We start from the raw sequence: 14,849 nt of genomic DNA, 5'->3' as shown, positions 1-14,849 counted from the left end.
TGTACAACATATATCTTGAGTCGATCGGTCGGCCACCACTATGTCTACACGAGAAGGAATAATGGGTGCTATCGTAGAAAATATCAAAAATCATATTGTATCTGTTACAGTCCGCAATATACTATGTGCCAGGCCAAAATAAATCCACTTCCAATTGCATGAACCAGAAAACGTCCAGAGCCAAAAGAATGAATATTCAAAATTCAAAGCGCCTTCGCTACTCGTGACAACAATCGCCTCGCCCTGCGGTAGTCTTCATCGTCGTCATCGCTAGAATCCTGCCAAACGTCCCGCGCCTCGCCCTCTCGAGGCCGAACCCTGGATGTCCATTCGCCCGCACGGCTCGAAGACGCAGATCGGGGAGTCCGGGACACCCACGGCTGCAGCCTCCCCCTATCATCATCATCATCAATCGCGGGCGGCGTGGCGGAGAACGTAGGTGGCAACGACATCCGTACGCTCTTCCGCCGCGCGGTAGTCGGGGCCGTAGAGCTTGTAGAATGCGACATGTCGCTGCCGACCATAGGGCGTGGTTTGTCATTCGGGGGAGGTGGAGGAGGGGGAATAGGTTCCAGCTCTTCCGTGAACTCTTCGTTTACGGTCTCGTATGACGAAACGGATGCAGTGTCGTCGTCGGACTTCGTACCGTTGACCGCCACGTTTGGACCCGCAGGGGACGTCGCTACTGATAATCCGACTACCGGTGGTGGTGGGTTAGGTGACGGCGTACGGCTGTTCCTCAATGCCGACCGCAGGGGCATCTTTGCCTGAGGTCTGCCAGCGGCCGAGATTGGCAGCGTCGGAGCAGAAGACGATGCCGACATCCGTGTGCGACTCGTTGAAGATGTTACTGCCCTGTCGGAGGCTGACGCAGACGGCCCAGGAGCTGCGCTTGCAGCGGGCGGACGATCTACGTCGTGCTCGATGCTCACACTTACAGGCGGAGGAGCCTTAGGGACCATCAGTAGTCGATTTGGGTCTTGCTTGGCCCCTGCCTCCCTGTTCTGCTTTGCAACTCCTTCAACAATGCTCATGAGACTCGGGCCATCATTGTCTCTTGTCAAAGCTGATCGATGCGTAGATGATATGGAGCCAACCCGCCTATGACCCTTCGTAAAACTAGTCGGAGTGGCGTCTGATGGAGAGGGAGAGAGATGAAGGGAGGCAGTACGTCTACGGGGAGTGGTTTGTTGTTGGGACTGAGGCGAAGTCGGTGGATTTACCGGACTGCGCGTATGTGCTCGCGGAGGGGGCGTGTTCATGATAGATTGTTTGGATGTCGAAGAGTTACGCGATAGGGACGCTTGCACATCAGACGCAGTACCGCGCGGAGATGAGAGTTTAGCACCTCCAGGAGTCCGTGAGACTGCTTGGGCTGAAGTGGCAGCTGCCGCATCACCATTCAAAGCCGGCTTAATTGTGCTAGAGGACCCAGCCTCTGGTTTGATCAACGGAGGCCGACCTGTTCTCGCTACAGCTCCAGATGTTGCCACACCATCGCTCACCCATCCTTTATCCTCCTCACCGCGTGCGCCAGACCCGCCTCGAGCAAGATTGCGTTTTGCGGGCCGCTTTTTCAGCCTGTGGGGCACACTTGCAGTAGAAGCTGATGGCGATCCGACGAACGACACCGATTGAGACTGTGGGATATCATTGTAAGGTCCATATGACCAGGTTGAATATTGTTCAGCGAGCCGGGCACGAGCTATGCGTCCGTCCTCATCGTCGGAGCTATCATCACCGTGCTTCGTTAGGTGTTTGTCCGTTCGTGTCTGCCACCGCGTGCCTGAAGGGCCCCCACCTGGCGAATCATTAACCTGCTGGGCACCTTTCTCCTTGTGAAATAACGCCGCGATACTGCGACCGAAAAATGTCATGGATCCGCTCCTGTGCCGCTCCTTCTTCTTTGATTGGGTAGAGGAGCTATCTGTTACTGGCGACGGCGGGGGAAACTGCACGTGTCTAGCAGTGCCTGTCGACGCACGTATTGAGAAGGATTTCTGCGGATCTTGGTTTGCATCGGCCCTGCGTTCACCTCTGCCCTTGCTCTTGGGCGCAAAGCGTTCGTTCTCATGCACCTCCATGGCAGCCACATCTTCCTCATTGTCGTCGCTACTCTCCTCTACATCTTCTTCCTCGACCTCAGATATCCTCCAACTTGTTGACAGGTTTCCATTTGGCGTTACACTTTCCGGGAGCGAAAGCGGAGAGAGGACGCGTGGGGGAGAGTACACGTCTGGTGGCTGATAGACCCATTTGCTGACATCGACATGAGCGGAGCCTTGATCTATCGTGGCAATCTGAGACGCCGATTGCGAAGGTGCTAAGGAAGATATATCAGATGAGGCATGTCCAGAATCGGAATTGGGAACAGGCAGGGGCTTAAAAGGAGGGGATGCCGGATATGAGTGGGCACCTGTGGGGACAAGGCTCAATATCAGTCGCCCCACAACTATATCAACGGGCAGTAATCATTAAACCGAAACACAACAGTAATGTCGCAAACTCATGAAATCCCCAATTTCTTTTGAAGGCAGTACGCACCGTGACCATTCAGGAGCTGTGAGGTGTCAAGTGCACGGAGCCCATTCTTGCCTAGCTCACCCCACGTCCACCCACACTCGACCATTGCCCTACAACGTTCCTGAAGCCCAGTCCGAATTGCAGCAATTCGCATATTGTCCAGTTCATGTTCCTTCATCGCTAAATGTGCTTCGCATGCTTGTAGCTCTGTCTGCGCAGCAGACAGCTTCGGACCAACTGTCACTTCAGATTTAGAAAAGCTAAGAGATGACGTGGAGCCAGAAGGACTGAGGATGGAGTCGCGTGTGGGTTTCTGCTGTTTAGATGCCTTGAGTAGTCGAGTTACGCTAAGGGGTTACTATGTCAGATGGCTACATGCATATGCTTTGACGACGCAACAGGTAAAGCCAGGCCATCTTGCAACACAGACAGTGTTGTCGAAAATGACTATACACGTACAAAATTTCTCGGTCACGCATGATATTCCCCACCTCATCCTCCAAATCTTTTAGGGCCTTCAGTTGGTTCTGCCATTCTTCGAGCGACGCGGCATACTTGCGCAGTGCATCATCCGCGCTAGCAAGCACACCGCCCACTGCGATTATGACCTGTGAGAGTGGAGGCGCCGATGCTGCCGCGAACGCGGAAAATGCTCCTAAGGACACTTGGGAATGCTCGAGGAGGTGAGCGAGCTGCTTTGAATAGTCTTTCTCGTGTGAGAGGAGATTTGTTAGAAGCCGAGAGTCCGTTGGTCGGTGAACCATGCGGTAAAGTCGTACAGGGAGGGCGGAGCCGAGTAGACAAGGGCAGACGGTGAGCAGCAAGTAGGACGTGCGGTCAGGCTCCAGCGCCGCAACCTCGGGTGACGATCTGATCATGTGATATATTTCCTAATATGGAGATTCCCGACGCCCACAAACTCATCAATTATCGCGATTCGCTGGGGAGTTTTAGAAGTAAACGCTACCGCAGCTAGCCTACTCGTTACATTAATTAGACTATTGAGAGCTATAGTCTACATAGGGCCATGCCCTCGAGGACTATAAACGAGATGTACAAATAAACAACGCTACCGCATCAAACGGCGCTAGGAAAAAGAATATGCGCTACAATGGACATTCAGCATTGTTCGCAGATCCTAGCCAGTCGTATCTCTATACACTATGTACAGGAGGACCAGAGGACCGTTGCAAACACCCGCTGCTAATGGCATCCTTTCGCATTCGAGTCACCGACTCAGAATTGCAGGCTTTGACAGCGGGCGTGCGCGTGACCAATGACATCATTCTGCAACCGAATTCTCTGTCTGACTCTCAGATAAGTTCAAAGACCGTTAGACTCATCTTCAAGTGCTACCTCACGTTACGAGCTAGAATTGATGTTGAACCATGAAAACCGGAAAATTTCCAGAGAGATACGTGTTTTCTCAAACCGCCATCCACATCAGCATTCATAAATTCCAACAAAGTACTAATGTGATGTACACACCTAGCCTCACACTGACTAGTATCGTGACAGGCTAGGAATTCTTCATCGCCTACAACGGCTCAATTAATCGGACTGGTTGTAATCAACATCAGTTTGGCACAACAACGTGGTGCGAAGCTGCATCTGTAATGAGAAATGGCAGGTTGAGGTTCAAGGATACCTTGCGAGGTGGCGAAAACACAAAGTTGGAACGATCTAGAGAGACGCGGTCACATGACCGCGTCGCCACAGGAGCCCTCTTGCATTCACAGTTCAATGACAACCTCGCCATACGCGTGCCTCTGGACAGTTATACGCGTCCTTTATTCGTTATTACGACTTCATATGAAATGTGCTGAACCATATACACCGGAAGATCACCTGCAATCTAACCAAGACGACTCACCGACAAGACTGCTGAGGCCCCGTGATCCCAGAGCTTGCGCTTGTGTATCCTGCAGAGAGCCAATACTAACTTCGTGTTGGGAAGTATGAAGACAGCATATAGTGGTGCGTGAAATACCAGCAGCAATTCACTACCAGGTACAGTATAGCGCAGCGGTGTACCCTGGGTCTCCTCTAGCATTAACATTAGATAGCAAGCGTGTTAGCGGACATGAAGACAGTACGCACTCTGAGTCAATCGTAGTTCTTACTAACGCATTTGGACAAGGAGGTATGTAGTTTTTCCATTGTAGGATCTTGTGTAAAGTTCTCGGCTGAAAACCTCGAGAACGTAGATATCTCGCTTGGTAAATAGCCGTTGGGCAGTAGGCTCATCCTATCGGATGTCTCGCCGCTCAAGCTCAAGATCCTCAGAAATTGCATTTGCTATCGACAGGCCCGGATATAATGCAAAACTTCTACAGACATGCATGGTGAGTGTAGACCCATCGTCAAAGAAGTGTCTGTCTGCTCACCTGACACCAACTGGACGATCAAGTTTTGCTCAACCGGAGATGCCACGCCCAGCGGTTTTTATGACTGCGGACCCACAATGATATTGTAATTCGAGGACATCGACATGGCAACACGTGCAAACCGAACAGTAGTGAGAGGAATCTTCTGAGAGCACTCGCACCTTTTTCACCGACTACCATCAAGTCCTCGTTCGTTCCGTGTTTTCGTTTTCTGGGTTCGTTGACTGCCCACGCTCATTACCGACGTTCGTTCGACATCTCGCGCGCACTGCTGAAACAGCAGAAGCCAGGAGCTCGCGGAGACATTTCGGGTTGCGGAGCTTTCCGGAGCGCGCCACCGGCTGTATTTCTTGTGCCCAATTTGGTGAGTGGTTGATCTCCAGGTCCTGCGCGTGCTTTCCTCTCGCTCGCGCCCTCCACGAGGCAGCCCACCGTCATCCGACACGAGGCTCGCGCATTCAAGGCCTCAGCAGCAGCGACCCCTCCGAGCTTGCGTTCAGCTCGACGTGCTGTGCTCGCGTTGCCGTCTGTGACACCCATCTAATCTCTTCACCCACCGGACTCGCCCATTTGGACTTTTTGCCCTCTCGGCTACTCTACTCCCGTTGCATGATATTCTTGCTTAATCTACGAATATGTCACGACAGTACGATTCGACTGTTCCATCGTCTGAAGATCCCTCACCACGATCCACAACTACACGTTCCAGCTCGCGCCCGCGCCCTGACAGCACAGCGCCAAACCAGGAGGCCTCCGTCGTTTCTGTGCGTCCGTCACCATCGCCGCATTCTCCGCTCGGGGTGTCCTCAAGCTCGGAGGGATATCCATCTTGGCTTCCAAAACGTCCCCCACCGCCTGCGCCGCGCTCGACTCTACAGTCGTCCGTAGCAGGAATGTTCACCGAGGCTGGACCCAGCAGCGAACCATTTATAGGTGGGAGGAAGCCGACGCCACGATCTGTACGCATCGTCAGCCTACAAGACTCGTCACAGGCGGAGAAGGAATCGAGGACGCGTCAGCCGACGGAGCAGTCGCGCGCATTTTCAGGACCCTCCCATGCCCGCGTCTGGTCTCGCGCTACGAGCGCCGGACTAACACCGACCCTTCTGTCTTCTGGGCTGGGTGCCCCATTTCCAAGACCCAAGTTTAGGTCTACTGGACTTCATCCGGAAATTTTGCGAAGTCCCTCTTGGAAAAAGCGTCTGCTATTCTTGTTGTTCCCTTTATTTGTACTCTTCCACATTCCTCTCCAAACATTCTTCGATTTCAATGCTGTATTCATTCTCATCTTGTGAGTACTACAGTCATGCTGATGACCTGCATATACTGATTGTACACAGGGTGGCCAAGTACCCGAACCCTGTCGCGCCTGGTGTGCCTGGCTCTGGAAGGAATTGGGCTCTGGGCGCGGCCGCGTACGTCGCCTGCTGGTTCACCTGGATCTTTGTAGTTTTTATTGTATACGAGCTGATATATTCCTTCTACCGCCGATGGAGAGTCAGTAAGTATTCTCTTGTCGAACCTCACCTTTGCGACAGAAAAAAGCTGACGTTGGAATCGGCCAGAACGGCCATTAATGTTCCCAATCTATCTTTCTTCGCCTGCTTTCAACTTCGTCTCCATGAGCTCTTACACTAATTTCTGCTTCATGTACCACATTCGTCTATCTGCCTTCACCGGCGAACACGGTGCCCTCCGGGACGGCCTTGCTGAAACCGCCTTCTATTACTCTCAAAACTGGCCGACAGTCGCCCTCCTCCTGCCGCGTGCGGCACTCTCCCTCGCACTCCTGCTGGAATTTTGGACAGCGCAACCAGGCGCTATTGCTCTCACAGATGCAGGCATCAGCCCACGAGATGGGACGTTCTTCCGTGCGTCGGATGGGACGCTGACAAACTACGCCCGCGGTGTGCTCATCGCAAATGCTGCCTGGACAGCATGGCGGATCCTTGTTCTTCTCTTGAGCATGTGCGTCTGATCATCTTGATACCTGCTAAGATCTGTGGCACTGACTTGAACCCACAGGATTGGCTTATGGATCTCTAGTGGACAAGGCTGTGCCGGCTTGTGCGGGCCACGATATCGCTGGGAAGAGGAGGATGTGGAGAAGACGCTTGTAGCGGTCGGCGACAACATTTCGGACATGGACGCATTACCCTGGTCTTGGAAGGAATGTACATTGCTGCGCGTCAAAGATGCGCACGATTTCTGCCTCACTATCAAGGTCCGGCGTTCTAGTCCCGGTGTGAACAAGGGTGCGGACTCGCGCGAACCGTCCGTCCCGATCGAGGGCATGGAGCGCGTATTTGCGGCCGTCGGCTTGCCCTCCGGCTACCACCCTGCCCGGCGTGGTATCCTGTCAGGCGAGCTATTTGAGAGCCCTTTGGTCCCGGATGAGGGTAATGAAGGCGAGGTCGAAGTCGAGGTCGAGAAAGTGGTGGAGAGCAAGTCTGCACCGGAGCTCTTGGATGTGGAGCAGCCTCCTGCTGTCATACGCTCCAGAGAAAAGCTGGGTGCGGGTCCTTCTGGCCCTCTGATGCAGCTCCCCTATCCATTCACTGGATATGGTGCACAGGTCTCTTCAGAAGAGAGCGTCCCATTCCCACCGTCGCCAGACCCCGAGGAAGAGAGGGAAGTCCCGATTCAGAGTGCAGGTGAAGATGAGGAGGAGGAAGAGGAAGAGGAAGAGGAAGATGAGGAGGAGGAAGCAGAGGAAAGTGAAGAGCGATCAGATAGACGAACATCTGGTTCGATGTCCAGTCTTGGGAGACCGATAGTGTCGAGATATCCCTTCCAATTCCGCAGACCAACGCGTGGAAGTGCATCATCAGCATCACATATGTCACCGGGCACGCATTCTACGCCCCACTCCACACAGTCCCGTTCGACTCAGTCGCACTCGGTGATGTCGCAGTCCACATACCTCTCGCGCTCGACCCAGTCGACGGGCAATAGAGAGTCATCAGACTCACCGATGTCCAATGGCAGCTCCAATGCACCCAGCCCATTGTCGTCCAGCTTCAGCGGAAGTGTTATCCCCATGCCGCCAAGACATCCGCAAGTACATCGTAGGGCTAGGGCAGGGACTGTACCCGCGGTCCCATCATCTCCCGGTTCACCTAGCCCAAATAATTACCCTGCGGGTCGGCCTCGTGCACGTACACGCACACAAAGCGTGGTGACAGAGTCTTCAATGACTTTCGGTCCCGTCCCTCCCCCCGTTTTCGATTCTGATGCGGACCTCGGACATGACGACTCCCTCATGGACGTTCCAGAAGCAGAAGGGTCAATCGAAGAGGCGGAGCAACACGACAGCGTCGGTTTGCTTTCTGCAGGACCAAGCCCCAGAACGTCTCTGGCTAATTTGCGACGGCGGGGGAGCGGTGTCTCGCATCGCCGGGCACAAGGCTCGCGCTCGCGCTCCACCACGGGATCCGGATCACGATCAAATTCGCGGTCCCGCACGAACTCATCCACCTCGCGGTCAGAGTCCGCGCGGTCGAGGGCACAGTCGCTCATCCAATCAATTGGTGCCGCATCGAGGTCCTCTGTGGATCTCGTGCGCTCGCGGGCAAATTCGATGGTGCGCTTGTCCGACTCGCCCTTTGACTCGTCCGCGTCGGACGCTGTCCTCAGCAGTCCCGAAAACCATACGTTTGGTCACCCGCTGCGGGATCAGTGGCGCGCAGAGGAGGCCGAGCAGCGAGCTAAGGAGTCTGCAGCGTCCCTAGATGTACCACCGCTTGAGCCTGTGCCCGAGATCAGCGTGATCGAAGGCTCGCCGCGACTGCGCCCGATGCCGTCGACGCTGTCTGCAGATGCTCCGTCCACCCATGCTCCGTCAGAGCGCCTCTCGGAACACAGCACGTTGATGGAGGCTACAGAGCGGATTGGAGTGCCAATACCTGGCCGACTGCCAGTGGCGAGCGACAGCCAGCCGGATATCAGCACCGCAAACCAGTCGTACGTGACTGCACCCGCGACTATCGAAGGCAGGACGGATAGCTCGAGGGAGACGCCCTCGAGCTGGGGTGGGATGGAGCAGTACCCCGGGGGTGCTCTGCGACCCGTGTGATTGAACCTTACGTTCGCGTTGAAGTTCGCGGACGATCGCACGTACTGGACGCTCTGGTAACTCAGACTATGGAAATGCTATCAGTTATTCTCGTGTTTATAACTACTACTATTTGTGCCACATTGTTTTCCATTCATAGACCAACTGTGCCCTTGCATTACTCGACCCCTTTCCGACGTCATCTTAACGCCTAACGCTTAACCCTTGTGCGACACCTTTTGTATGACCTCCCAAGTGAACTGCTTGCCTGTGCTTATGCTTTTCAATAATCAATACTGTCTTGAATGTGCATGTCTCAGAAGCTCGTTCAGGACTGGACAATTGGGATTCGGCATCAAGATTGCTTGGCCAACGTATTAGCAAGGTGGCCAGGCCATTCTAAGAGCTATAGATGAAAGACTTGAGAGACAGGCTACCGATCACGCGGCTACGGCGGTGCATTGTGCAGAATGTGCTGCCAAATGTCTAGCCACACAGAATAAGAGAACGTAGGGCGAGATCCACCCATTACCACAAGTCAATTGATGCAAAATAAGCTCCCTGCAAATTCGTTACCAGCCGGCTCTTTTTAGATCTTCCGGTGATGCCCTCTTCTGCTTATCCAGAGTCCTTGGCCCATCAGGCCCCTCCTCGAGACCGTTGCCAAGAGGCAGCTCCGGACGCCAACGCCAGCGGTACGTCAGGTCCGTTTTTGGCTTCTTCTGGACGACATCGCGGACATGCTGAGGGTTATCGTTAGCGGGCGCATACTTGGCTCTGGACTATAAAGACTGTATGGTTCACCTTGCCTAGGATTGGCGTAAACTTGGCTCCGTGGCCGCTTCCGCCCGTGCAAATAAAGAGGGAATCATTGTAGTCAGGCAGATAATCTATGAGGAACGAGTTATCGACTGAGTCTGTATAGAAGCACAATCGTGTGACGGCGACGGGCAGAGCGGCGAGGTCGGGGAGGAATGTCGATACAAAGGTCTTGATGCCTTCAATTGATTTGAGCGGTATTGACGTATCGTCGAGGCCCGGCCGCAAGGGGACCGATATCGGGCGTGAAAACTCTGGTAGTTTGACGTAGTTGGTATACTATGGTATCGGTAACAACCCAGGTTCATCATCTGAGAACCTTTGACGATGTGTGTGATATATGCGCACCTTCGTCACGCGATAGCCTATCTTTATCAACCCATCCTCTGTCCGGGGGAAAGAGTATATACTTCGACTCCCTACCGTCCTCCCTTCTGGATCAGGGTCATGGCCGATGATAACTGGCCACTGCTCCTGCGAATATTTATCCCAGAGCTGGGGTGCTTCTTCTCGGGGAGGGAGATGGATCGTAATGACACTCCCCGCAGTTGCCTCTAGCACTCGACTGACCTCTGGAACCAACATGGGCGTCGCTGAACCACCTACAAGGGCCACAGATTAGTACGGGGATAGATGGTGTTGGATAATACGAACAGACATACAGGCCATTATGACAAGGTCAGCGAAATGTTCATTGCCGTCTTTTGTGACGATACCCGTGATTCGTCTAGACGGTCCCGAGCCTTCGACTTGAAAAGAAACGAAGACACCTTTGTCGGGACCTTCGATAAATTCTGCTCCCTTCTTGCGCAACTTGTCAGCCAGATATGCGCAAGCTTTACTCGGGTAGACGTAGCCCGCAGTTGAATCTAAGACCGCCTCAAAAGTGACATCCTTGCCATCCGGTATTGCGAACTTCAGCAGTTTATGCGCCCATCCATTCTTAGTCGCCCGGCGCACGTCCTCCTCATTCGTCAGCACATACTGAGTATCGCGTAATCCCTCTGCCTTCATGTTCGCAAGCGTCTGGCACTCGAGCGCGTCGAGCTGCGTCGAGTGCTGCACGCGCAGCATCCCAGACTCGACGAATAGTTCCTTTCCATCCCCTAGTTCTGCGCTCCATTTCTTCCAAATCTCACGGGCTTCATAGGCCAGCCGCTGATAGTGCAGCTCATCTCCGTACGATGCGCGAAATATCTTATTCTCGTCTACTGATGCGGCAGTGGATCCTGGGTTGAGTTTGTACCCGTCGCCAGAGTCGTACGCGTGCTGGTCAAAGATTGTAATGTTGTAACCTGTTCGAGCTCCCTTTAAGTAGCGTTACCGGGATCGTCGAGTTGAAAATCAGAACGCACCATCTTCTGCGAGATAATACGCTGTGCTAAGACCAAAGATTCCCGCTCCAACGATGATCACCTTGGGTTTGACCGGTGATGTTGTCATGACTTGGGGCTGCTCGGGCTGTGAGGAGAACACACCCATCACTCAGGTTTTAGGACGGATTATAGACCCGCAAGCTCGAAAATTCTCGGCCCGAGTGAGTCCATCTATCGCCCCCGAGGTGTTCTCTGGCCTGTACTTATATGTAGTGGGCATTCGATATCAGACAATCAGAGAGATGTCGTCAGACTCACCAAGCATACTTGTTGACCATCGACTCTAGCCCCACTCGCCAGGCATGGACGATAAGATCGCACGTAATGCCAGCCTGTATGAGGAACAAGCAATACGAAGAATTGTCTAGACTTGAGTTCACTTATCCGAACGGGTAAGTCTACTTATCCGCTCATTCAAATGCTTATCGCACTTATTGTGGTTTGTCATCTTGTTACTTGAACGCTGCTATATACATGGCTTGGATCGCATTCTGCGAATTCTGCGCTCGTAGACATTCGTCACCTACTGCGAATTGGACCACCAAACCCATCGAACCTGCGAAAAATTATAACGACTGGAATAACTGCGGGTGTGAGCTGGGAATACTCAGATTGTCTCAGACGCCGAACACTGCCATCTGTGTTGAATCGTTCGCCCGGTGAGCCGGGTACTACTTACTACTTGCTCATGACCACGGTAAGCTCGCCCGTGTCCGCCTTCTTCCCTTTTTCCTTTGTCGTGCTGTGGAGGTCGTGCTGTTGATTTTGATCTACGGTAAGTCTAACATTCTCATCCCAGCTGCCAATGGTTTGAATTTATAGTAATGTAGCCAGTAACCCTGCCCATTCGTTAGCAAGCAACACAGTGTTTCGATACTATCCGTCCGCGAGACGACGTTGTAAATAATTCGTTGCTTTACTCATGACCTCCTCCGATCCTGGCGACGAGGAGACTGCCCTGCTACATGGCACAGACCATCCAAAATCCGCTCGGACACCTCTTCCGCGTGGGCAATTATATATACTGCTTTTTCTCCACCTCGCCGAGCCCTTCACCATACATGTCATCGCGCCCTTTGCGCCCGATCTCATCCGCAGCGTTGGGATCACCGGGGGGGACGAGGCCAAAGTCGGATACTACGTCGGCCTTATGTACTCTCTCTTCTCTGCCACGCAGGCCTTGACAGTCCTCTCCTGGAGCCGCCTGTCTGACCGCGTCGGACGGAAGCCCGTCATTATGACGGGGCTACTCGGACTGGCGCTGTCTATGTACTGCTTCGGGCTCGCGCGGACGTTCTGGGCACTTGTCGTGAGCCGGTGTTTGAACGGCGCGTTGAACGGGAACGTCGGCGTGCTCAAGAGTATGATGGCAGAAATTACAGATTCGACGAACATCGCACAGGCATACGCGTATCTACCCATCGCATGGATGACGGGCAGCACCCTGGGCCCGATGGTTGGTGGGCTGCTCGCGCATCCTCACGAGCGCTTTCCGAGCGTTTTTGGTAACGTCGAGTTCCTCAAGACACACCCGTATTTCCTCGCGTGTGCCATGCCCGCTACGTTCTCTATTGTCGCGTTCCTGATTACCCTTGTCTTCCTCAAAGAGACCGTCACAGCGCCCGTGTCCATCCTGCGCGTCCTCAAACTGCGCACGGGCCAACCACTTCATTTCCCCGGCGACCCTCAGCCTTTCGTTCCTGCGCCGTCGCATCCAGCGACTGGAGAACCCCTTCCACTCCGGGCTCTCCTGACGCCGCGAGTCGTCATATCTGGGGGCAGTTATGCCCTACTCGCGCTCATGGACCTCAGCTACCGCACTGTTCTCCCTGTCTACCTCTCCACCCCAGTTGCGCTCGGTGGGCTTGCACTCTCACCCCAGACGATTGGGACGCTCCTCTCCGCATACGGGTTCGCGGCGGGGGTGCTGCAACTCCTGCTGTTCTCCCGACTGACCGAGTGGTGGGGCCCCAAGCGTGTCTATGTCGCCGGGCTCGCCTGCGCGCTGCCTGTCATCGCGCTCTGCCCGCTCATGAATCACATTGCGCGGATGGGAGGGGGTGGTACGGTACTGTGGACGCTGCTCGCGGTGCAGACCATCGTGTCGGTCGCGCTGAACTTCTGCTATGGTAGCGCGTTCATATACATCACGGCGTCGGCGCCGAACAGGGCGTCGCTCGGGGCGGTGAACGGGCTCGCGCAGATGAGCGTGTCTGTCGCGCGGGCGGTGGGCCCAGCGCTGGCAAACGCGGCGTTCTCGCTGTCGGTGGACGTGGAACACCATTACCTCTACGGGATGCTGGTGTACGTGCTCCTGGGGTGCCTTACGCTAATGGCACTGGCACTGGCCACGCTGCTACCTGAAACGGTGTGGGGAGACAGGAGGGAGGGAGCATGATACATGTTAGAAGACCCAAGCAAAAGCGTGGCTTGCATTCATTTTTGTAGTTCGCGCAATGGCCTGTATCATAAAGCCTTATCTGCCCTGTGCAGAATTCCTTATATCGGCTGAGGGTCGTCGGGAACAGATAACCTGGCGACGGAAGCCCGATATCGAGGTATGTATGCACATATACGAGCTGCAGCAGGCTAATTATAGGTCTGCCCATCAACATCGAAGGTCTGTACATGATGACTTTGAGCTACGGGATCATGCATAAACGCTGAGAATGTCGGTACGCGGCTTACTCCCGGCTCGTTTAGTGCCAGGCAGCATGGAAAGGGAGATAGTAACTCGGTCTTCATGGTGAATTCTGAATTGGGACCTAGTCGGAGTGAGCGTGCACTCACCTATGTGACGTCCCCAACGACATGAATTCTCGCTGCATTGACTTATTGCAATAGAAATATCCATCTGAATGCTCTCCTGATATGGAATACCATTTCGCAATTCGTGTAGATTACATGCCACCGTCACACACTTTGAGTCCACGGCAAACGCTTACATTCTATCATCGAAATCCTCGGCAGCGTTCCATCTTTGGTCCTTTCTCTTCCTAGAGGTCCCCAAGAAGTTTCATCTCAGTGATGCACATAGAGCCTCTACACTCCCAAATTTTCGTAACAATGAGCCCCGCGCGTTCCGCCAGCGCATGTAGCTAGTCAGGTGTACGCTCCATTCCATTCATAACCGACATAATATTGAGGTCGTGCATGTTGTTATATATGTGGGCGACGCCGTAATTCACAGGGAGAGGCGCCGGAGCCGACTTGAGTTGTCCCGATTCTGCTGTCGAATGTAGGACATGGTCTGCGATCAGGATCCGCGATGTGGGGCCCATGGCGTCCTTGAGGTGCTTCAGGATGGTGACGCAGTTCTCATCTGACCAGATATGTCTGAAGGGGGTATATCAGCTGACGACAGAGACCTCGTCTCCCAAAACGTACAAGATGTACCGCAAGAGGTACGCCTCTGCTCCCCTGACGGGCTGGGCAGTAAAGAAGTCGTGGGGCATGAACTGGACGTGTCCCATCTGGACAGCTTCTGGTAATTCTTGTGACCACACGGCTGGTGCTTGTTGGAGTACGTGGTCGATGTCCTGCACAATGAATTTCGCGTTCGGAAGCTTCCTTGCAAGCTCAAGAGACATAGAACCTTCATGTAGTTGAGATAGATGTTTGATCGTATGAGGCAAAACGCACCTATGCCCCCTCCTACATCTACAATGGTGGTCCCGTCGAGAAGGTGAA

General features: G+C 53.8%; 5 protein-coding genes across 5 annotated transcripts; 2 read left to right on the top strand and 3 right to left on the bottom strand.

Annotated features, from left to right (window-relative positions):
* Positions 1–203: 203 nt before the first annotated feature.
* On the bottom strand, positions 204–3,401 carry FIBRA_00005 (uncharacterized protein; the record flags this gene model as incomplete). The annotated part of the gene is made up of 3 exons (XM_012321905.1): positions 204–2,452; positions 2,545–2,870; positions 2,983–3,401. 3 exons carry the CDS (start codon positions 3,399–3,401, stop codon positions 204–206), a joined length of 2,994 nt encoding a protein of 997 aa, XP_012177295.1.
* Positions 3,402–5,545: 2,144 nt separating this feature from the next.
* On the top strand, positions 5,546–8,985 carry FIBRA_00004 (uncharacterized protein; the record flags this gene model as incomplete). Its single annotated transcript, XM_012321904.1, has 4 exons — positions 5,546–6,201; positions 6,251–6,411; positions 6,476–6,878; positions 6,936–8,985. 4 exons carry the CDS (start codon positions 5,546–5,548, stop codon positions 8,983–8,985), a joined length of 3,270 nt encoding a protein of 1,089 aa, XP_012177294.1.
* A 551-nt stretch (positions 8,986–9,536) lies between these two features.
* FIBRA_00003 (uncharacterized protein) lies at positions 9,537–11,265 on the bottom strand (the record flags this gene model as incomplete). Its single annotated transcript, XM_012321903.1, has 5 exons — positions 9,537–9,707; positions 9,769–10,062; positions 10,132–10,385; positions 10,446–11,078; positions 11,139–11,265. The coding sequence occupies 5 exons, from the start codon at positions 11,263–11,265 to the stop codon at positions 9,537–9,539; spliced, it is 1,479 nt and encodes a 492-aa protein (XP_012177293.1).
* An 816-nt stretch (positions 11,266–12,081) lies between these two features.
* On the top strand, positions 12,082–13,557 carry FIBRA_00002 (uncharacterized protein; the record flags this gene model as incomplete). The annotated part of the gene is made up of 1 exon (XM_012321902.1): positions 12,082–13,557. One exon carries the CDS (start codon positions 12,082–12,084, stop codon positions 13,555–13,557), a length of 1,476 nt encoding a protein of 491 aa, XP_012177292.1.
* Positions 13,558–14,257: 700 nt separating this feature from the next.
* Positions 14,258–14,749, bottom strand: FIBRA_00001 (uncharacterized protein; the record flags this gene model as incomplete). The annotated part of the gene is made up of 2 exons (XM_012321901.1): positions 14,258–14,495; positions 14,547–14,749. The coding sequence occupies 2 exons, from the start codon at positions 14,747–14,749 to the stop codon at positions 14,258–14,260; spliced, it is 441 nt and encodes a 146-aa protein (XP_012177291.1).
* Positions 14,750–14,849: the final 100 nt, after the last annotated feature.

Source organism: Fibroporia radiculosa (genome assembly GCF_000313525.1).
Source record: "Fibroporia radiculosa TFFH 294 genomic supercontigs, scaffold8, whole genome shotgun sequence".
NCBI lineage: Eukaryota > Fungi > Basidiomycota > Agaricomycetes > Polyporales > Fibroporiaceae > Fibroporia > Fibroporia radiculosa.
The sequence above is the reverse complement of the archived record's forward strand: the minus strand, read 5'-3'. Positions and strand labels throughout refer to the sequence as shown.